Here is a 23774-nt window from a genome sequence, read left to right on the forward strand (position 1 = left end):
TGCTCCCCCTGGAGGACCCTTGCTGCCCACCAGTGGGGCCAGGCCAGGCCGGGATAACAGCTCCGGCTCTGGCCATGCATCGATTTCTAGCAATTTGTGTCATTGTGAGCCTCAGTGTCCTCTCATCTCTGACGTGGATGTCATAAGGCTCCCCTCCTCATAGGCTCAGAAATGAACGCTAACTGTGATTTGCAGCCTAGAAAGGACCAGCCCCAAGGCCTGTGTTCCCCATGATTTGAGTGGATTTAAGCTCAAATCAGAGGCAGGAAAACTGAGTACGAGCAGGTAGATACATATCCTGAGTCTAAACGTAACTGGATTCGAACAGGTCCCCCAGGGGTGAAATCAGGGCCTCAGGCTGTGTGCACTGCCATGGCTCCAGCTGTGTACCCACTGCTCAGAGGCCAGATTCCATTCCACTGTGACAGACCCCGGGCTTCTCGGCCCCAGAACCAGGGACTTTGACGTGTGTGTGCCCCCAGAATCCACCAGCCGTGACAAAATTCTTTCTAGATTCCAAGTAGAAACATACTCTCTGCATACTCTGAGATTGAGACCAGGGGAAGAAATTACGCTGCCCAAGCCTGGGTTCTTGAGGCGGAAGCTCTCAGGTCGCCCCAGGGTGGCAGACGTATACAGGGACAGATGTCAGAACCTGGGACCAGCCTGGCCTCGCCATGAGAAACTCACTCGTATAATCCTTCAGCCCTCCAAGGTAAATACTATTATTACCTCCATTTTATAGATCAACAAACTGAGGCACAGAGAGGTGAAGTTGTTGCCCAAAGTCACGCAGCTAGGAAGAGGCAGAACTGGGTTTCAACACCAGCCATCTGGTTCCAGAGTCCGTGTTCTCAGTAGTCGCGCTCCACAGTCTGTAGCCAAGCTCTCCCCGCTTCCCCTGCCCGGGATAACCGATCAATGAGAAGCTTCCGAGAACTTGAGAAAGCCTCACTAGCCAAGCCCTGGGCAGGCTAGCTCACTGAGGCTCTGTTTTTCTACCCAGTAGAGGAAGCAATTGGAATAAGCAGTAGTTTTCAAACTGTGTTCCATGGAACACTTGGGGGTTCCTCAGAGGCCCCATCAAGAGGCTGCCCTGGCTGGTGGCAGAGCTAGCAGGCAGGGCTCCAGTCCGACCTTCAGCCAGAAGCAGCTCTGCTCTTCCGTGATGCACCCTGCACCTCCAGGCAGGAGTCCGTTTGAAGGATTCCATGATAGACGAAAAACCGTAAGCAAAGAGGAAAAAATAAGGAGAGAGAGAGAGGGGGGAGGTTTGAGAATCACACACAGATAAGTAGTGCTCAGACCTGACCATGCCTTGAGTTTTAAGGCTACAGATTCCCTGGCTCCATCCCGTACCCACTAAATCAGGTTTGTGGGGGAGACACTGGGGACCATGCTCCCCAGTGTGGTCTCATTTGCAAGAGGTCACATGGCGGGGCAGCAACCTCTCTGTGGGTTTTAGCGCAGACTTGCCATGGGGTAACTACCGCTAAGGGACCATGATAAGGGAGGTTGAGGCCACCACCTAGGGCAGCTCCAGGGTGAGGAAGGAATGGCTGCCAGAGCCTTTGCTAGTCCCTGCTGAGCAGAGAGCAGAAGGGTCTGGCATGGCCTGTCTGCTGCCTCCTGGGCAGCCTCAGAAGCCTGCAGCAGGACCCCTGTTAGGGTCCCAGAGAGGTTCCCAACTTTCCTAGAGGCACACAGCCAGGAGGTGGCAGGGACAGAAGTCAAGGCTGGGTGAAGGCCAAGTTTGGACAGGCTATCTACCATCTCGGATTCTGCTTGACCTGTGGCCGACTAGACTTCTACCAAGCATCCAGTGGACCTGCTGGCCTTGGCCTGGGGCCCATGGTGCCCCATGGACACCCAATGATGAGCCCTAAATTGGGAGCAAGACTGCCCTAGCTGTGCTCTAGGGAGCAGCCTGGGGTGGAACCACTGCTGGAGGGGGAGGATGGGGGAGGGGGCACAGGGTTCTGCCCAGACCTACCCTCAGACCCCTAAGGGTCTAGCCCCACACAGTCGAGAGCCCCGAGCCTGGCTCTGACTTCCTGTTCCCAGTTTGGCCAAGGACTTGCTGTGTGACCATGAGTAAGTCAATCTCTCTCTCTGGGCCTCAGACTCCCTCTGATACAAACCAGGGCAGTGGTGGCTTGTGGAGCCTTTCAAGTCCCTGGTGTCCTCCCCAAGGCCACCTCCCCCACCCTGCTCACTGTCCTTCACCCCCAAACTCCAGTTTATTTCTCTTATAGATATGATTCCATTGTAACGAAGGGTTTGCAACGCCAAGGCAGTGTGACCCCCGTGGGTGAGGTCATCTCCAAGCTGCATCCTAGAGCCTGCCTCGGGCCTCCTCCTACACCCCCTGTTGTGAAAAAGTCATTCCCTGAGGACACCCCAGAGTCCCCTGCCCACCCTTGCTCCACACCGGAGAGAGCCAGCCCAGGTGCCTTCCCTCCTTGCCCTGGCAGAACAGGAAGGCCTGTGAATGGATGGCCAGAGCCCCTCCCCAGGAGGCCATGCACAGCCACCCCCGGGAACCGCAGTAAGACTACATAGTTCGAGGCCCCTCCCAGGGGATAGCCTTTTGCAGCTTGCAATGCTCTTTCCTAGGCAGATTAAGGTCAAGTTTAAGGGGGTAGCTTCTGGGCAAACTGTCTGGGTCCACACCTTACTCGTGAAATTTGCTACCCAGCAACCTTAGACAAGATACTGCACCCGGCTGGGTCTCGCTTTCCCACTGTGTGCACTGGGGACACTACGGAGCTCTCCAGGGGCACTGCTAGAGAGAAACGAGTCACTGCATACAAAAGGTTTAGCTCGGGTAGCCGTGAATGTTTGCCACAATGATGATGACAATGACAGCGAGGACGGGGATGTCATGTCAGCCTCTCACCAGCCCTGTGAGAGAGGCAGAATGGAATCGTGGTTCAGGTATGAAGGCAGGCCCAGGCAGGTTCAGCAACTCGCCCAGGGATAAGACTAGAGAATGCAGGGCATGTAGAGGTGACAGGGCTCTTGGTGGCTTCTTCCTCACTCCCCTCATGTTACGGATGGGAAGGGGCTTGCCCACCATCAAGCAGGGCATCAGTGGCTGAGCTAGTTCTGGAAACCAGGGCCCCTGACTCCCAGGCCAGTGTGCTCCGAGCTGCTACAGACCACAAGATTCAGCAGGGGTGGGGAAATCCTTGGGTCAGTTGTTTTGGAAACAGCACTGAGTCTCTAACCCTAATCCTGAATACAAGACATTAGTTTATCAAGGCTCTGACAAGTTCTGCAGTGAGGGAAAATATCTCACGTTTTTCCACTTTGTGTTTCCCAAACTTAGTTGACCACAGAACCATGGATTTGTACCTAGTTCCACGGAGCACCCTCCGGGACCTGTTGCAACGGGCAACTCCGTCAGCCCCTGTAGTCCGTGCTTGGAGGTGCTAAGTTAGTGATTCCTTGGAGAGCTCTAAGCATACACACTCTCACATTGTTTAGCCCCAGAAAGTCCCTGGGCTTATATGGGATTCCCAGGAACCTTAAGAAGTGAGCCAGGAGCAAGGCAAGGTGGAGTCTGGATCTCTCTCTATCAAAGCATCAGAAAGAACCTGAGTCAGTGTGTAGCCACTGCAGAAAGGGAAGGGTCCCTGTAGACCAGCTAAGAAAAGCCAGCCCCGGAGTATTGATTTTGCTGCTCTCCCAGGCCCCAGAGGGGCCAAGCCCATTGCCACAGGGCCCGGGGGCAAGGACAGGAATGGGCATGCCCTCTTGCCAGGATGTCTGGCCCCTCCTGCCCTGTCACCCCACCAGCTCTAAGCTGCCTCATCGCTTTTCCTGGGCTGGGCCACAGATAAGGGCATCGCATCCCAATGGGTTCAATGCCTACATGGTGCCAGCCTCGTTCCTTGTTAGGACACTGATGTCTCCAGGGGTGGTGTGGAGCCTGCAGTTGGAGACAACAGGCCGGGTCACCAACTGCGACTCGGGTGTGTGAACCATTGCTGGCTTCCCTCCATCTTTTTCTGTGTGTGCAGAAAACACAGATGCATTTTAGGGACAGCCTGAGCCCAGCAGGATTGATCAAAACCGAGCAACATAGGGAGGGGTGTTGAGGAAAGGCCAGGCTTTGGAGCCAGATCTCTGGGTATGATCCCAAAGCCAGTACATAGCTGTACAACCCTAAGCTGCCCACTTAGTCCCTTTGAGCCTCAGCTTTCCCCTCTATATACTGGGGGAAAAAACTGCCTATCTCTCAGGGCCATGGCAAAGATGAAATAACAACCAGAGAGAAAAGTCTAGCCTCCAGCAGCTGCTCGTCTTGGTGTGGCAGGAGACTCACAGGAGAGGAAGAAGCGTAGGCCAGTGACGTGACATCCAGGCTCCGGGTCCTGGCTCTGTCCAAGGGCACAGCTGACGGGCATTTCTGAACCCACTTTCTTCCTCTGTGTGATGGGGCTGCTCACGCTCAGGTTGCAAAGCACCCATGAAGTTTAGCCGTCACGGTCACAGCCACGAGGGCTCCCAGTGTGAGCCGGCACGTCCCGTGGCCTCCTGTTGGTCACAGAAATGGGCTGCGGTGGGTAAATTGGCATCATAGAGATCAGCAGACGTGGAGCCCTTGCTAGGCATCGGCAATATCTCAGGAGCAAAACCAGGCCCCGCTCCTGTCCTTATGGGTTTTATGCTGTAGTGGTAGGCACACACCCCGAATAATCCCATGACTGATCCTTGATTTCAGCCGTGAGAAGTGCAGGTGAGAACAGACCTGGCTTATTGAGAGCACTGGGAGTGCATGTGTGCGGGGCGGAGGTGTGGACACCTCTGTGTGCTGTAGCGGGTGGTGACCGACCAATGCCAGGGGACCAGAGAAGGGGTTCTTGGAAGAAGCAATGTCACAGTAGAGCCTGAAGGCTTCATAGGAGGTCACCAAGCAGAGAAGCCAGCAGCTGGGGGACTTCCAGGCAGAGAGCAGCAGGTGCAACAGATTCGAGATGGGGGAGGGGACCAGGAGTGCAGGGAAAGTGCGAGAAGCCCAGGGGGCTGGGGAGGGGGCCTGAGACTGAGGAGAAGCCGGCAAAGGGCTGGGTCACCCAGAGCCTTGTCGTGTAAGGAGCTTGGTTTTATCCAGGGAGACAGTGATGGGTGTTGAGCAGCAGAGGTCCCTGGGAAGATTCAAGTTAAAACAATAATGATAAAAACAAAAACAAAACTTTATTGATTGTCCCTTTCCCATAACTTGGGCTTTTAATGATGGCATTGAGCATCACCATGAACCAGGCATGGGTGGTAAAGAGGATAGACTTGACCTCTGACCTCGGACTTCCCTTCGTAGCTGGGCAGACGGACAGACCCACCAGCAGAACGTGAAGAGCGTGGGTGGACAGTGTACGCAGCCAGAGGATGTCCTCTCGGGCCCGTGTGGAGGAAGACAGACCACTAAATCTAAAATAAAACATACTTTTTAATATATCTCTGGCCTCAACAAAAGTAAGGGAAATCGCCAAGTTACCCCCATCCAAAACTAAAAAGCTGTGAGCTAAGACCAGAACAGGAGCAGTGAGTGATAAGCACATGTGACAAACTGGGGTCTGTCCTGGGGACAGACGCTGATGTCAGGACTGTGGACAAGGACGTAAATGCTGGGATGTGGCAAAGTGAAGGACCAGAGCCTGTGGTCTCTCGTCGCCCCATGTCTCTTTAACAGGAATGAAATGGTCCCCGCTACCAGGCCCCATCCCCCCTCCCTCCCTGCTCCAGCCCCGGCAGGTCTCAGAATTCCTCTCTGGAGGAAAATGTCCACTATTTAAACTCTAGAGATTCCCTTAAGATCAAATCTGAGCTCAGCATGCACGCGAGTCCACAGAGAAATACAGCAAATTTAGACCCTCCCAGGCCTTTTCAGATACATAGCTACCAACACCAAATACAAGCTAATATGTATGTAATACTTTTAAAAATGTAAGATGAAGTCATAAACATGAGCAAACAGTAAGAGACTATCTGAAAAGACCAGGTGAACTGGGAAAAGAACCAAATAGAACTTTTAGAAGTATGTAGTGAGTAACATTAAAAAAATAAACTCCAGGGGCGCCTGGTTGGCTCAGTGGGTTGGGGCCTCTGCCTTCGGCTCGGGTCATGATCCCGGGGTCCTGGGATCGAGCCCCGCGTCGGGCTCTCTGCTCCTCGGGGAGCCTGCTTCCTCCTCTCTCTCTCTCTCTGACTGCCTCTCTGCCTGCTTGTGATCTCTGTCTGTCAAATAAATAAATAAAATCTTTAAAAAAATTAAAAAAACTCCAGGGGCACGTGGGTGGCTCAGTCGGTTAAGCAGCTGACTCTTGATCTCAGCTCAGGTCTTGATCTCAGGGTCATAATTCAAGCCCCTCCTTTGGCTCCACGCTGGGCAATGGAAGCTACTTAGAAAAAATAAGTAAATAAAATAAAATCCAAGGATGGATTAAACAGCAGAGTAAACTGCTGAAGAGAGAATTTTAAAAATGGAAAATAGATCTAAGGAAGTTACCCAGATGCAATGCAGAGAAATAAATGGATGGAAACCTTGAGGGGAAATCAGAGCTTTCTGGTCTACCACAACAGCTACGAGCCACATGTGGCAATAAGACCTGTATTTGAATTCATCAAAATTCAGTAAAGCTTTGGACTCAGTTCCTCAGCTGCACTAGCAACATTTTGAGTGTTCACTCCATATGTGGCTCCCGGCTGTCACAATGGACAGTGCAGATTATCCAGCATTTCTACCACCACAGAAAACTCTGTGCGACAGCAGCAGCTTACAAGAGAGGGAAAAAGAATTAGAAAGTCTGATCCCAGAAGGAGAGCAAAGAGATAATCGAGAAGAGGTAATATTAAAATATAAGATAAAATAGTGGGTGAGAACATTCTAGAAATAAACCCTTAGATGCGGGAAGCACGATGTATATCAGTCAGAATAAGAAGAAATCCTCATGTAGTCATATCATAATGAAACTGCAGAACACTGAGGACAAGGAGAAAATCTTTTTATTTTTTAAAAAATTTTTACTTATTTATTTGACAGAGATCACAAGTAAGGCAGAGAGGCAGGCAGAGGGAGAGCAGGAAGCAAGCTCCCTGCCCAGCAGAGAACCCGATTCAGGGCTCGATCCCGGGACCCTGAGGTCATGACCTGAGTTGAAGGCAGAGGCTTAACACACTGAGCCACCCAGGCACCCCAAAGAGAAAATCTTAAAAGGAGCTCACCAAAGAACAACTGGGCTGGCAGCTGCCTTCTCTTCAGCAAAAAGGAAGGCAGAAGGTAGTAGAACACAGTCCTCTACTCACCACAATGAGGTGCCAGAAGGAAATGACTGTCACCCTAGAATTATGTACCCAGCAAAACTCTTTGATAGAGGAGGGGGGATCATAGGCTTTCTTCAGAAAAATGTTGCAGAGTTTACCACCAAAAAATACTCCAAATCCGAGGAACTTTTAAATCACGCTCTTCAGGAGTAAGAAAAATTACCCAGGAAGCTAGGTCTGAGGCACAAGAAGTGATGAGAACGTGGTCAACGTGGAGGGAAGTTATTTGAAGCAAATATTGATAATAATAATCACGATGACTGTTTTGTTAAGTTAAATACATATGATAAGTTTTCAAGGGTAGCCAATAAAGAACAGTTCTAAAATTCGGCTCCCATCAGAACCACCTGGGAGGCTTGTTAAACTACAGATTCCCGGACCCACCCCTCAGAGCTCAGCTGCAGGAACTCTGGGGCAGGCTCCCAGACTTTGCATCCATAACCAGTTCCCAGGTGTTGCTTGTTGGGACCGGCCCAGGGGCCCCACTTTGAGAACCACTGAACCAAAAGCAGAGAAATCGGGTGTTTCACTTCCAAACCAATAGAAGGGGGAAAGGCAATGAGAAAACAGCCCACACCTTCCATCTAACCCAGTTCTGTGCAGGGAAAAGATCGTAAAAGCCACATACGTAATTTAAGATTTTCTGGTAGACACGTTAAAAAGTAAAAACAGGTGACATGAATTTTAATAACCATTTTTATTTCACCCGATATACCCCCAATATTATCATTTCAAGATGTGATCAACATGAAAAGTATGGAGATTACTTTTTCTTCTCTTCTGGGAGAAAGCCTTCAGAATTCGGTGTGTATTTTATCACGTAGAGGCTTCTCAACGTGGACAAACCACATAATAAGACAGGTGGTCTAGACAGCAACAGACGTGAGCTTGCAGAGGACAGAGGTCCCCACTCAAACCCTGAGCAGCCACGGCATACCAGACACTGAGCTGAGCGGTTAGAGCACCATACGTCACCTCGTTCGTCCTCACTTAGACCCGTGAGCTTAGACGTTATTATCATCCCATTTCCTAGATGGTAAAGGTGAGGCTAAGAATTGTCAAAACACTTCCCCAAGAGAAGCAGAAGAGCTGAGACTCAAACCCAGGTCTCTCATATGCCCATGCCAACCTCAGAACCTCAATACTTTACTCTGTAGAGCCTTTGCTGTAATAGATCAGAGAGTTAATGTTTTAGGCTCTTGGGACCAGACAATCCATCTGGTAGGAGAAGTAGAACCTCTTCTTCCAGAGTCAGCCTCGGTCCTCCCCGTGTTCGGAAGGATCCAGACCGATTGGCCTCCTGGCGACACTTTCTCAGACGACCCGGGCCTCAGCCCGCCTCTCTAACTCACTGCCTGACTAGAAATGTGAGTTATTCCCCGTCTTTGGGTTGAGACAGAGGGGAGATAAAAGCCAGGATGGATGGAATCCCAGACATAAAATTGGGCACCGTAGTGCCTACATTTTGGAAACTGCCTTTAATTAATGGTTTACGAGCCCCAAAGACGCCCCCCTCTTCAGGCCTTCTGCAGTTCGTCCCGGAGCTCAGTCCTGGGTGACGAGGGCAGGGTGGCGAATGGCTGTCTTTCTTCAGAAACCCAAATGTGTGGTTTGCTTGTCGGACCCCAGCTCCGCCTCGGGCATTCCTCGAGCCCAGACGCCCTAAGCCAGCTCTGCTCGCCAGCCTGAGGCCCGTGAGCTGCGAAGCGACCCACACGTATCCACACACACCCCCAGAAGTTTGCTTTTTCCCTTTGTCCCCTTATCTGTCATTCCCCCCCCCCTCCTCATTCTCTCTTTTTTCCTGTTTCTCTTTGTGTCTTTGTTGTGTCTGTGGCCCTGTTCCTCTCCTGAAGGCTTGCTCTTGGAGTGTCTCTCTCCAACTCTCTCTTTTTTTTCTTTTTTCTCTTTTTCCTTCCTTCCTCCTTCCCCTACTGCCTTATAGCTTCCACCTGGGGAGGTCTAGCCCAGGGCCACTCCCCCGCCCCAGGCATGGGAGAGAAAAGGCCACCCCTCACCTGACAGGGAGGCCCCCCCGCCCACTTGGACCGGGTGGGAGTCCTGCTGGGAATCCCTCAGCCCCTGAGCTGAACTCAAGCCATATTTCATCCCAGGAAGGCAGAGAGACTGAGGCAAGTACTGAGTACCTACTGTAGGTACACATCCAGAATTTATACGAGTCATTAATCTGGGAGGTAGAGAGTATTATTATTATGCCCATTTTATACATGGGAAAACTGAGACTTGAAGAAGTGAAGAAATTAACCCAGAGCCAAGGTCTGTTCAACTCCAAAGCCTCTTTCCACAAGCCCGGTCCAAATGGACAACACGGGCTGGGTCTTGAAATTTCAGGTAACCAGATGTGGCGATGTGCATCTCTCCACTTCCCAGAAGCAGGTGACGGAGATGGGACTCAGTCACAGAAAAAGCACAGAGACTCTCAGCTCTTTCCAAGCCCGGGAGGACACACCCACCTTGTGTGCCAGAAGCTCACATCTGTAGGACCCAATCCGAAGGGCTTCCCTGCAAGCCAGACCTGTCCTGGGGAGCCAGGCACCAGCAGGAGGGACACGGAGCGTGGGGACAGGCAGCAGCCTCACCAGGCAGAAACTCGGGGAGGGTAGGGGGCAGGCAAGGCTGCAGAGGAAGCTGCAGATTCCACATTTCCACATTCCTGGGCGTCATGGCAACACAGGCTCAGACCAGAGACCTGCTCGGAGCTCTGTGCCATCTGCCGTTTCTCTGGGGTCAGGGAAGAGACCTTCTACCTACCTAGCATCCCCAGTCACGGAGTCCCCAGAGCAGCCCTGGGAAGGAGGGCAGGGAACTGCATTACGCATTATGCCAACCTTAGGGTGCGGGAAATAGAGGCACGAGGCATCTTAGCTGCCCGCCCTGAGTTAGGTCGCTCTGCTCAGTGCCTGCTGGACCAGGGGTGGCATCCTCCTGGCCAGCAGCCATGGGCTCCCTAAGGCTCTTGGCTGAGAAGCTAGAGGCCCCCCAGCGTTGGGGAGAAAGGTTTAAGCAGAGTGTGTATGTATGTGTATATGGTCCCTAAGCGGAAACAGCGACTTCCAAAGAGTTTCCATGGCAGGGGCAGGGGAGGGCTGAAGGAACTGGGGAGAGGGGCCTTGTGACCCAAAAAAGATTTCTAGGTTGCATGTGTCTGTTTCAAAAATAACATGCCTCAGTGCAGAAAACATGGGAGACAGGAAAGTGTACACACACATGAGAATACCCTTGCCTACTCACAAGGGCACACACACACAAAACATTCACACACAGAGACTCACACACAATTAACCCATCACCCCTTTCCAGACGCAGACTTTTAATATTTATCTAACTAGTATTTTATACGTATAAATGTATAAATATACATATATTACAACTCTACATCATAGAATCATGTGTACCATTTTTAAATGCGCTGGGATTACATCGCACCTGCTGTCTCATACTGTCCTTCCTCACTTGCCAGTTGGTTATTAACATTTCCCATGTCAAAAATATCCCCAGTGACACCTTTCTCATGAACCACATATTTTCCAGTGCATGAATGAGGGGCATCCTTCATTCGGACAAACTCCATCAATAACCATCTATACCACTTCCTACTTAATTTTTCCAATTTTTTTAGAAATGCGTATGTTTAAAAAAAATACATTTGGTCATTGTAGAATTTTGATGATGGACAAAAGTACAGGAAGAGGAAAGTAAGCTCATTCCTCCTGGCACCCAAGCTCAGTAACCGTAACTATATGTGATTTCACACACAATTTTTGTAACCACCTGCTTGATTTGATGGATAAGTATTTTTTACATCGTTACAATAATTTACAATGTACAGTATCATCAGGGTCCTTCCTAACCAGGCTTCTTTTTTTAATACTTGTCATGGTATTGAGTTTGTGTGGGTGTTGATTTAACCCTACTTTAGAGAAGGAGACTCTTTCCATCTCGGTCAAGTCTGGCCTGAACCTGGTCTACTTCATCAGGTGTGTCTAACCATGGATTGAAGAGTAGGGTTAGGGAGCACCTGGGTGGCTCAGCGGATTAAAGCCTCTGCCTTCAGCTCAGGTCATGATCCCAGGGTCCTGGGATCGAGCCCCGCATCGGGCTCTCTGCTCAGCGGGGAGCCTGCCTCCTCCTCTCTCTGCCTGCCTCTCTGCCTACTTGTGATCTCTGTCTGTCAAATGAATAAAATCTTAAAAAAAAAAAAAAAAAAAAGAGTAGGGTTAGGAAGTGCTGGGGGATAGACATTTTCGCCTACAAGGGGCTACTCCTGAATCAGGTTTCCTTGTGTTGAGGAATGGAGCTGAGGCTCTGTGTATCCTAAGAAAATAAACCACCCAGCGGCCCAGAGATGACTGCCACTATGTTGATTACAATAGCAAAAAATGGGGAACAACCCATGCTCATCAATGAGAAAGCATCCTCTGATGACTCCTGGGCCATCAAAAGGTATCACAGATCTCTACGGAGATGGAAGGGTGTCCTCCACGGTGTAAAGGAGAACGGCGTGTTACAAAACGGAGAACGTGGCGTCTGCGTGCGGGGCTCTGTGTGTGTAAGCGTGGGTCTGTGTGTGTTTGGAAACGTGGGCATTTGTGTATCCCGACGAATATTTAACTATAACTAACAGCTGCTGTCTCTGGGTAGCGTGGGATTTGGGGTGATTTTCACTTTGTGTTTTGTTTTCATTCTTTTCTAGATTAAGTTTTTAAAAGTCTGTGCTTTTGGGGGGGAACAGATTACTTTTGTAATGGGGGAGGGGCAGCAAAACAAAACAAAAGCCATTTGGATTTTGGAAAGAAGAAACGCATGCGAGGGACTCATCCCCACCCTCCCCCTGTACCCCAGGAGTGCAGCATCAGGGGTGCAATCTGCCCTGCCCCCCCACAAGCCCCCCGCAGCCCCCTCCCCACCTTCCCACCAAGTTTACAATTGTGTGTTGCAGATTCGGACAGCCAGTGCAGCCCCACACGGCAGAGCCTCAGCCTGTCGGAGGGGGAGGAGCAGATGGACCGGTTGCAGCAGGTGGAGCTGGTCAGGACCACCCCCATGGCCCACTGGAAGGCCGGCACCGTCCAGGCCTGGCTGGAGGTGGTCATGGCCATGCCCATGTACGTCAAGGCCTGTGCGGAGAACGTGAAGAGCGGGAAGGTAGGGCACATCCGGGATCCCAGCGGGAATCCCCCCCCCCCCGCCCCCCGCCCCACCCCCACCCCGCCTTGAACTTTACCAACCCAGAGCTGAGCCGCTCCACACCCCACACCCCAACCCCCACCCCATCCCAGGATGAAAGGATGTATTCTCGGAGCCAGCTGAACTGGGTTCAGGCTCCAGGGTCCCCAGTAAAGCACCATGTCTCCCCAGCAAGGCACCTAGCCATCTGAGCCTCAGTTTCCACATCTTTAAATTGGGCCCAACCTGCCCGTCCCTGCTGCAGGGGGGCAGGACCGGGCTAGAGGGCTCCACGGGCCATCATGTGATTCTGCTCACCTCCTGGAGCAGAGATGCGCCACGTGCTCTGCCCGGACTGCAGAGAAGGAAGGGCAGGGAGATGGTTGGCCTCGGCTAGCAGACCCCTCCGGGGCTCAGCTGCAGCTGGCAGCAGGTCCTGGCAGCCTCGGGAGCCCACCCCACACCTCCCCTCTGGGCACTCAGTCCTCACCTCCCTGCGGAGCAGGTGCTGCTGAGCCTGAGTGACGAGGACCTGGAGCTGGGCCTGGGCGTGTGCAGCTCCCTGCACCGGCGGAAGCTCCGGCTGGCCATCGAGGACTACCGCGACGCTGAGGCGGGCAGGAGGTGGGTTGGCACGCCGGGGCACCTTGCTCAGGCTGTGTCTCCAGGGGGAAGAGAGAAGAGTCCCCCTGGGACCTCCAGATCACACAGTGGGGGGTGAACAGGCACTGCAGGCTGGGCCAGGGATGGGGGATCGTGGGCTGTGCCCAGGAATGCCCCTGACCAGGAGGTCCAGGCACATCTCAGTCCTGCTCTGGGCCAGCCCTCCCCATAGAAAGATGGGGATCCAGGGAATCAGTGAGGCCCCAGGAGCCCATGATCCCTGCAGCCGGGAGGCAGGATGAACTCATGCGCCCCCAGAACTTCTCTATCTTCAAGGGCCAGCCCGAGCAGGTCTGGGAATTCGGCCAAAATATCCGCACTGCCTACTTTCACCACAATCCCAGCTCTAGCATCCCCGGAGGAGGAAAGGAGGGGTAAGGTGGGGAGAAGCAGAATGCGACAGAGAAGAAATGGACGTGAAAGGCTTTCGTGCCAAGTCTCCCCCAGAGGCTGAGGGCTGGAGGGGAGGGGGCTCCATTAGCAAGCGCACCTGGGAATGGGCGGAGTTCCTCCCTTCAGGTGTGTCCCGCTCTCATCCCTCACCCCCCCACACACACCCCCACTTCTGTCCTACCTCCTGCCTCCCTCCCTCCTGACATTTTGTGAGCAGCGTTTGGGGGGGGGGGGGGCTCCTTCAGCAAGCAGCTCCAGGGAACCAGAGCACCCCCCTCAGTCCTCAGAGTGCAGCGGGGGAGAAAGAACAAGCGTCGTAAATCTGACACTTTCTGTTTTGCATAATTATCTCCTTCGCTGGTTTCCCCATCGTTTTCGTGCAGTTAATTAATCAAACCTGGTGGTGTGTGCTATTATTTGCAGAAGCCGCTTTGTGGATTAAAAAATGAGGGGGCTAAGGCTGGGAACTCAGGCTAGTTTAGGAGCAGGAAACCAAAGGCTTGTGGGTCCAGGAGAGGGGCCCTTAGCGTGATTCCAGGGTGGCAGCAGAGACGTACGAGATCAGATCAGAAACTCAGGTAGCAGCCCAAAGCAAGCGAAGCAAGAACATGCCAGCCTCGTTGGCGAGTCAGGACCCTGCGGGACAGGACCCTGACGGGGGGGGGGGGGGGGGGGGGGAGGCTGGGGGGTGTATGAAAGAGAGGAGAGGGAAGTGATAGGCGGGGGGAGGGGAGCGGTGGGCGTGAACTCGCTTTCTCAGAGGGCTTCCCCCCTCCTTAGGGTCCTACATATACCTCAGGCTCACCACCCACTCCTAACCAGTGCCTCCCCTCCCCCAATCCTCTGCCAACTAAGCTAGAGACCCCTGCTGTGCCCTTGTCTCCCTCCCAACGTGGTTAGTAAACGCTGACCGCGGAAGAGGGTAGGGATGCCTGCTTCGCTTCGCAAAAACGCAGGATTCCTTGCCCAAGTTCGCCCAAAACATGACTGCCCACGAAAACCTCAAGGAACCAAGATGCCACAGCACCCGGAAAGCGCGTGGGTGCAAATTAGCGGCCAGATGTGAACGGAGTTTGACAAATTCTGAAAGCTGAGATCAGGACTGTCTCCAAGGATCCTGTGTCCCCCCCCTCCCCAGTTAGACACCCCCAGGCCTCCTGCAGGAGGGAGGGTCTCATGCCCTGCGGAAATGTGGCCTGTCTCTAACTTGCTCTCTGGCACCTAGTTTCTCCAGCTGTGAATTGAAGGGGGTTAGATTAGAACAGCGGATCTTGTAACTTTTGGAGACTACGGCCACTCTGAGAATCTCATAAAAACTGTTGACACTTTCTCCAGAGGCGATATTATACAAAACTTGACAACTGCATTCTGGAACCCTTTGACTCACTCCCAGAACTTTCAGGGGCCCATGAACTCTAAGGGTAAGAACCCCAGTGAGGTCATCTTCAAGAACACAGCCTGTGTGGCTCTGGGCATGACATTGCCCTCTCTGGACCTGGGTCCCCTTATCTCTAAAATACCGACCACCAAATCCACCAGCCCCATCGCCCGTCGCTGTATGTCCATGATTTTATTTTACGGTCGCAACATCAATGTAGGATAGACATTCTTACCCCCATTTTAAAGACAGACAAAGTGAGGCCTGGAGAAATCATGCGTGCAAAGTCATGCTACAAAATACCTAATTTCAGAGTCAGTCCCCCTCCCATCATCCCATGGCCCCTCAACGCTAAAAACATTGACAACCCCTACTACTCGCGTTTATGGGACACGGAATGTGCCCCAGACTCTGTGCTGAGGGTTTCACGCTCTCTCACCTCTCAGCCTTCCCAGCTTCTGTGAGGCGACCATGGTGAGCCCCATTTTGCAGGTGAGGAAGCGAGGGGAGAGACGCAAGGTCCGGGAGCCAACAGGGATCGGGGCCCCCATGGCCTCGTGTTTTCTGCGTTGAATCATGACCCAGATGATGTCTCAATTCTGTGCCCAAACTCAGATTTCGGGGTCTCATCTAGCTCGGTTTGGGGCAGGGACAATGTCAAATGTTATAAAACATCTGAATCACTCCTAAAGTCACGCTGTCTTGTTCAACTTGGGCACTTAAAGATAGCTCGGACCAACAGCTGGGAAATTGTCGCCAAGCTGAGGCCCCATGGGGACAACTTTAATGAAAAGAGAACCGTTCTGAAGGGCAGACACGCATTAATTGACAGCATGGGGATGGATATTGGGGACTATAAATGGCTTCCCTCTCTTAGGTTCAGCAAGGTGCCCCTCCCCCCCTCCCCGCCCCGTGTCTTGTTGCACAGTTGATTTGCTGAGCAAACCCTCCCTCAGGCGGGGGAAGAGGGCTTCTGGTCCCCACAAGTGACAACCCTGGGCCCAGGACATTGGATGGGAGGGCTGGGAGCTCCCACGCCTGACCGGGGCAAGAGAACCCTGACCGTGGCTGGTGGTCCTGGGAAGGGCGTGGCTGACGGTCCTGGGAGGGGCGTGGCTGACGGTCCTGGGAAGGGCGTGGCTGACGGTCCCTGGGAAGGGCGTGGCTGACGGTCCTGGGAGGGGCGTGGCTGACGGTCCTGGGAGGGGCGTGGCTGACGGTCCTGGGAAGGGCGTGGCTGACGGTCCTGGGAGAGGCGTGGCTGACGGTCCTGGGAAGGGCTGCTCTGAAGCGAAGGCCTTAAGAGGCGCTGGGAGGAGGTCCACCTGGGACTTTCTCTTCCTAGAAGGGAGCTTGTCTTGGGTCAGAAGTTTCCAGGACAGGAGCTTGGTCCTGGTGGACTGGAGTCAAGGCCCCAGTCTGGCCTTGTCTTCCGTGTGTTGGATTATAGAACTGAGGCTGTTGAGCCCAGGTGGGGTCCCGCCCTCCAGGAGCTGGTGGTCTGCGCCACAGGGTGACAGGTGCAGGGACAGGGACTCCGGGGAGCTCTGGGCTCAGAGAGGGCCTCCGATCCAGCACACAAGAGGCCTGTTAGGATTCAGGGCGAGCAAAAGCACCGCAGAGCCCGGTAGCAGTCAAGCGGGGGAGGAGAGTGGCGTGGGGTAGAGCACGGCTGGGAGACAAGGACGGATCGCCGCAGTCCTGGGCGGCTGAGAGGCAGGTAGGAGACCTCGCGAAACTGGGAGCCCACCCTCCCTTTCCTTGGCCAGGCTTCCAGGGAAGCCTCTGCTGAGTGCAGAGTGCACTAGGCCAGCTCTCCAGAGGGGAACACAGTCTCTGGGCTCAGATCAATTCTTTTTTTTTTTTTTTTTTTTTTTTAAGATTTATTTATTTATTCGACAGACAGAGATCACAAGTAGGCAGAGAGGCAGGCAGAGAAAGGGGGGAAGCAGTCTCCCTGCTGAGCAGAGAGCCGGATGCGGGGCTTGATCCCAGGACCTTGGGAGATGCGCGGCTTGATCCCAGGACCTTGGGATCATGACCTGAGCTGAAGGCAGAGGCTTTAACCCATTGAGCCACCCACCCAGGCGCCCCAGATCCATTCATTTCTAAAGTTCCATGTGTGGCTGATTAACAGTTTGAGGGAAATACTTAGAGTCAGAGCCGCAGGCTGGGGCACAGCCTTGTACAAAAGGGTCAGAGTGAGGCTCTGCTGGGAGTTGAGGGGTGAGTCCCGGCAGGGCTGGAAGGAAATGGGCCCAGGGAAAGGCCGGCCCCACAGCCCAAGGGGACCAAGAGCTCTTTGCATCCCGTGCATCTGAAAGGACCTCCAGAGCCTCAAGGGCAGGCCAGACAGTGCTGGGCCACTCCAAGGACTCGCTATGGTGGGTACGCTTTGTCCCTTTCCCCCCCTCTTCGACTGACTTTTTATTAACTGAATGTTCCCACTGCTGGCTTACGGGCTACACATCTTTGTTTCGTTTTTGACCATGGTTCTACAGTTTGCAATATACCTCCTTAGCTTACCACCGTCTATCTCAAAGTGCTATTATACAGCTTTGTGTAGAGTGTAAAATGCTTTTTGTCCTCTTGCCTTTGTGCTATTGTTTTCATACATTTTTATCTGTATGTGTTAGATGCTCCATAATACGCTGTTATATTTGTCTTCTAAACTGTCCATTCTCTTTTAAGGACATTAGCAGATGAGAAAAATAGTTACCTAGATATTTACCATTTCCAATCACCTTTATTCTTTAAAAAAAATTATTGTAAAGTACACATATTTGTAAAGTACACATATTTATCATCTTAACTAGTTTTGGGGATTTTTTTTTTTTTTTTTTTTTTTTTTGCTTTTGTTTGGAGAGGGGTGGGGAGGGGCAGAAGGAGAGGGAGAGAGAAAGTCTTAAGCAGGCTCTATGCCCTGTGTGGAGCCTGACGTAGGGCTCGATCTCACAACCCTGAGATCGTGACCTGAGCTAAAATCAAAACTCAGACCCTTCACCCACTGAGCCACCCAGGCATACCCCGCCTCCATCTTAACTGGTTTTAAGTGCACAGTTCATTGGTGTAAAGTACATCCACGTTGTTGGGCGGTCATCCTCGCCTTCCATGTCTAGGACCCTCTTCATCTTGGAGAACTGAAACCCTACGCTCATGATAACACAATAAACACGAAGTCCCTGTTCTCTCCTCCCCCCCTCCCCCGCCATATAATGACGACCACCCTTCTACTTTCTGCCTTTATGGTTTTGACTGCTCTCAGTACCTCATTTAAGTGGAATCACACAGGATTTGTCTTTTGGGGCCCGGCTTACATCACTTAGCATCATGTCTTCAAGAGTCTTCCATGCAGCTCGTGTCAAAACATCCTTCCTTTTTAAAGCTGAATGCATTCCACCGTGTATAGAGAGCAACTTTTGCTTAGCCCCTCCTCTGTTGGTAGATGTTGGTGGCCTCCACATTTTAGCTACTGTGGATGATGCTGCCATGAACTTGGGTGTATCGCTATCTCTTTGAGACCCTGCTTTCAACTCTTTTTTGGTATTTACCCAAAAGTTGAATTGCTGGATCATAAGGTAATTCTATTTTTGACTTTTTGAGGAACCGCCATACTGTTTTCCATGGAGGTTACACCACCTTAGAGCCTCACCCACAGCACACGAGGGTTCTGATTTCACCACACCCCCAACAACAGTTGTTTTCTCGGGTTTTTTTTAGCCATACTAATGGGTATGAATTGGTATCTCATTGTAGAGAAATTTGCGCTTCCCTAATGATTAGTGACGGGCATCATTTCGTGTGTTTATTGGCCACTCCTATGTCTTCTTTGGAGAAATGTCCATTCAAATCTTCCCATTTCCGAATCCAGTGCGTTTCTTTCTTTCTTTCTTTTTTTTTAATTGTGACTTCTAGGAGTCCTCCTCTATTCTTGTATGTGGGGGAAGTTTCCATGTTATTATTTTCTTGCCTCTTGAAAAAATCTCGTCAACATTTCCTGCAGTTTATTCCTCTGATGATAAATTCTCTCAATGTTAGTTGTTTTTTTGAAAAAAACTTTTTTCCCCCTCTCTCATTTTTAAAGTAATGAATTTTTTTAGAGCAGTTTTAGTTTCACAGCAAAATTGAAAGGAGGGTACAGAGGGTTCCCACATCCTCCTTCCCCGACTCCAGCACGGCCTCCCCCATCATCCCACCTCCCACCGGATGGAGCGTTTGTCACAGATGAGGAACCCACACCTACGCATCCCAATCACCCAGAGTCCATACTTTACATAACGGATCGCTCTTGGTGTTGTGCCCTCTGCGGGTTTGGACGAACATGCATTCGTCGCGACAGTATATATGCTGAATAATTTCACTGCCTAAGAAATCCCCTGTGCTCCACCGGCTCATCCTTCCGTCTCCCTAACCCCTGGCAACCACTAATCTTTTGACTGTCTCCATAGTTCTGCCTTTTCCAGAGTGTCATGTAACGGGAATCATATAGTACGTAGTCTTTTCAGATTGGCTTCTTTCACTTTGTAAGGCGCATTTAAGGTTCCTCCACTGGGAGGTTTTAAACAGAGGAGGGACATGATTGTAGATTAATATTTTTATTTATTTTTTTTTAAGATTTTATTTATTTGTCAGAGAGAGAGAGGGAGCGAGAGCAAGCACAGGCAGACAGAATGGCAGGCAGAGACAGAGGGAGAAGCAGGCTCCCTGCCGAGCAAGGAGCCCGATGTGGGACTTGATCCCAGGACGCTGGGATCATGGCCTGAGCCAAAGGCAGCCGCTTAACCAACTGAGCCACCCAGGCGTCCCTAGATTAATATTTTTAAAAGGCCATCTGGCTACTGTGGGTAAAGTGGATGAGAAGGGGCAGGGCCGGCAGGGGGCGATGCAGGGGGAAGTAAGGAGGCAACTGCCGAAATCTATGCCAGAGGTGGTAGGAGCTTGAACCCAGGAAAGGAGAAAAGGGGACAGACATACGGACCAGAGGGACTGATCGACCTGGGGAAGGAGGGGAGAAGAGGGCAGATGGGGACCGGAGCCGGGTGATGGCTGGGGGTGGGGAAGAGCTGGGAGAGGGGACAGGGAATTTAACTTGGAGCTCATCAAATGTGAGACGTGTGACAGGAGATGCCAAGGCAGCAGGTAGTGAGCAGCAGGGTCTCAGAAGAGAGAAGAAGGGAGAGGTGGCGGTCTTCATTTACAAATGTAACCCAGAGCCCTGGAAATGGTGCCACCAGGGAATGGAGAGTGTGGAGAAGAAGAAAGAAGGGAAGAGCCCAGGAAGGAAGATGTGCCCGTCCTGTGACCGCGGCCCTCCCGAGCACAGCGGTCAGCCGCTGTTCAGTGTGCCCTGGTGGACTGAAGGACAGCGAGGACCCATATAGGAGCACCAGCAGGGGGCGCTGCGGTCAGCTCTGCTGCGGTCCTGGATAAGGGACTGGGAGGACTCAGGGGCAGGGAGACCCGTTGGCGGGCAGAGTCCAGGGCGACTCCGAGGTGTCCAGAGTGAGCAGTGAAGAGTGGATAGGAGGAAGCTGAGTCAGGAGCTGAAGTCCCACTCAAGAGTGGCTGGTGGGGCAGTTCTTAGAGATGGGGGCACAGGGAGGGGCTGGGAAGAGGGTGTGGGGTATTCTATCTGCGGGGAGGGGAAGGATGCCGGTCCTGATCCCAGACCTGGGGAGGAGGGCAGTGTCGCTGTGTAAGCCCATATTTCCCTGTCAAGTCCTGATCCCTTAGTGCTCCCCCCCGCCCCCCCCCCCCCAACCTGGCGTCCTGCCCGTCATTGCTCAAGTCCCTCCGCAGGTGGGATGCTCTGTTTTCATTCCTTCTGTGAGGCTGCCACCGTGTGGCAATCAGGGAAATGACAGTCTGGGGGACCTGGGGCTAGGATCATCCTACCTCTTTCTGCATTGGAGAAATACGGGTTGCGCCCCTACTGTGTGAGCAGCACTGAGACAGGTGTGGGACAGAGAGAAAGCTGAGATAGAGCGGTGAGGAGAGAGGGCTTGAAATAGGCAAAGAGGGGGTTTTAATTCTGATTCCAAGACTTGCCACCGGGGGACTCTGGGCAAGGTCTGAAAGCGTCCTGGTTTGTAGAACGAGGAGAAATGGCCCAGGCCACAGCTCTGCGGGCTTCGGGGATACTGCGGAGGAGTGTGCGGAGGGGACCACACCCAGGGGCAGGTGGGGATGCTGAGGGCTCCCGGATATGTCTCCTCCCTCCGTACTCTCCCTGCTGCTCTGCCACCGTCTCTTTCGACTCCGCGCATCTGAATGGGCTTTCTTCCCTTTTCCCATTCCCTTTGGCTGCCTCTCTGGTGATCCCCCTTCTCTTCTTTGGGGCTCGCTCTCTGTTTCTCTGTCTGTCTCTCTCTCTCTCCTTCCACTCTCTGCCTCCGCCTCTCTCCCCATCTCCACTTTGTCTCTTTCTCCCTCTCTGTCTCTCCACTCCATGCTTTTTCCTGCCCATCTCTGAGATTTCTTGGTCCCCCACTTCCCCCCACCCTGTTCTTTTCCATCTTCATCTCTGCCCATCTCTGCCCCATTTCTACCCCACTTCCTCTGTTTCTGCCACCTGTCCCCACCCACCTCTCTCTCTGGCCATGTCTGTCCTCACCAGCCTGTCCAAAGCCGCTGACCTGGACCATCACTGGGTGGCCAAGGCCTGGCTGAATGACATCGGGCTGTCCCAGTACTCTCAGGCCTTCCAAAACCACCTGGTGGACGGGCGAATGCTGCACTCCCTGATGAAACGGGACCTGGAGAAACACCTGAATGTGTCCAAGAAGTTCCACCAGGTCAGCATCCTGCTGGGGATCGAGCTGCTGTACCAAGTGAACTTCAACAGGGAGGTAAGGACCAGAGCAGGCGATGGAGGCATCTTCCACAGCCCTTCTTTCTGCCCCTGGCTCCCACTGTCTGTCCACCCAACTATCTGCCCATCAGGCATCCATCGCACCGAGGTCCACCGACCTCGTCATCCACGCACCCATCCCTCCCCCTCTTCCTCCCTTCTTCCAACAGCTGCTTACTGGGCATGGGTCAGGCCCTGTGTCCAATTCAGGGAAAGTGGGGAACCCTCATTCTCCAAGAGTTTCTCTGCCCATCAGGGAGAACCACAACGAAGCTGATGCCACCATACCATGGAAAGTTGGCCCAATGGGGAAGTCCAGGATTTTATGAAAACCCAAAGGTGCAGCTTCCAGAGGGATCAGGGAGAGCTTCCCTGAGGTCGTGACAGCTGGACTGAGACCTAAGAGAGGAATTCCAGGCATCAATCAGTAGGAGATGTGAGGGAAAAGCAACCTAGCAGAGGGAACAGCATGAGCAAAGGCCCAGAGGACAGACTATGGGGTCCCAGTGTTTGGTCTAAGGCAGGGGAAGTGAACAGGGAGGCCAGCGAGGTGACCAGGGACCAGGGGGAGAGTCAGGGTTTGGGCTCTGACTGCCCCTTTGATTCTGAGCCCTGCCAAGTCAGACAGCACGGGGCACCTGCTTCAGCTCCCCTGGGACCCAATTATTCCCAAGGCCGCTGGGCCCTGCGGGGCAGAGACTATCCAGATAGCTTTGTTTTCTTAAAGTGAGGTCAGAGCACAAGCCCCTCAGGGTCAGGAGGAGCGGCACAGAGGAGGGATCTGTCCGGCTCTTCAGTCCTTCTCACACACACCCCGCAGGGCCCTGGGCACCAGAAGTAGTAAGGTGCGGCCTCTGCCCCCGCCCCCAGCCCCGGAACCGCAGTCTGGTGAAGGAGGGAGACCTGCCAGCAGATCGTGACAGTGAAGCTTGGAAATGGGCACGGCATGTGGGGGCTGGAGGCCGGGAGCCCTTTATCTGGAGGCCAGTCCCCCAGGGAGGCTGAAAGGGGACCAGGCTGATCCCTCCACATGTTACTGGGGTGATGTTTTGTTGGTGACGCTCATTGTCCCCGGGGGCTGGGTGCACCCACAGAAGTCAGCCCTTCATGGAAGACCCGCATTGTTGGGCCCCTACTCCATGTCAGGAAAGTGGGGTGTCTGGGTCGTACAAACTAGGCAACAGCTGGGTCTCACCCAGCCCTTCCCCCCCAGAAGCAGGCTTCTCCCCATTTCCCAGAATGAAAGGCCAAGCCCCAGACTGACAGGGCCAGAGGAGCCAGTGCTCGCCAGCCAGAACTCCCCCAGCACCATGGATGCTTGCTCTTTGGGACCCCATGCGTGTTCCCCCACCCCCAACTGACCCACTGTCTCCCCACCCCCACAAGGCCCTCCAGGAGCGCCGCGCCCGCTGCGAGACACAGAACATAGACCCCGTGGTCTGGACCAACCAGCGGGTGCTCAAGTGGGTGCGGGACATTGACCTGAAGGTGAGGGTCTGGCGGGCGGGGGGTGGGCTGGAGCGGCTCGCAGGCATCTGTAAATCCCATGCATGTTTGTGTGTCCGTTTTCTGTAAGCCAGTGTTGTCGCCCAAGCGGGCGAGAATGCCTGCCTCCTGTCGCTCAAGAAGAGGGAGCGCTCACCCCACCCCTGCACCAGAACCCCATTCATGAAGGCTTTCCCATAGCAGGGGTGGAGAGGCTGGGCTGTCCTCTGAAGCAGGGCTGGGTGAATCCAGGCCCATCTCATCGGACAAATATTTATGGGCTGCCTGGCAAGATCTGGAGTTACGTCAGTGACAAAGTAGTCTTGGTCACTGTCCTCATGGCCCTAAAAGAGTGGGGGCATTCCCCCTCCGGCTTATACTGCCTTATACTACCCAGTCCCTAAGGGGACAAGACCTTGCTATGGGGGGCATGTCCCTGCCTGGAGCAGGGCAGCTCCTCAGGACACCTCGGGATGACAGGGTGGCCCTCTC

General features: G+C 53.1%; 1 protein-coding gene across 4 annotated transcripts in view; it reads left to right on the forward strand.

Annotated features, from left to right (window-relative positions):
* Positions 1-23774, forward strand: part of KAZN (kazrin, periplakin interacting protein) — a 1030689-nt gene that overhangs the window by 997064 nt on the left and 9851 nt on the right. For 3 of the 4 annotated variants that reach the window (XM_059134942.1, XM_059134941.1, XM_059134943.1), the window contains 4 exons: positions 12287-12492; positions 13019-13137; positions 21564-21795; positions 23184-23285. In XM_059134942.1, the coding sequence (XP_058990925.1) occupies positions 12287-12492; positions 13019-13137; positions 21564-21795; positions 23184-23285 (659 nt within the window). Of the gene's footprint in view, positions 1-12286; positions 12493-13018; positions 13138-21563; positions 21796-23183; positions 23286-23774 lie in introns of those variants that run through there. The other variant, XR_009344966.1, reaches the window with a different exon arrangement.

This window comes from Mustela lutreola, chromosome 10 (assembly GCF_030435805.1).
Source record: "Mustela lutreola isolate mMusLut2 chromosome 10, mMusLut2.pri, whole genome shotgun sequence".
NCBI lineage: Eukaryota > Metazoa > Chordata > Mammalia > Carnivora > Mustelidae > Mustela > Mustela lutreola.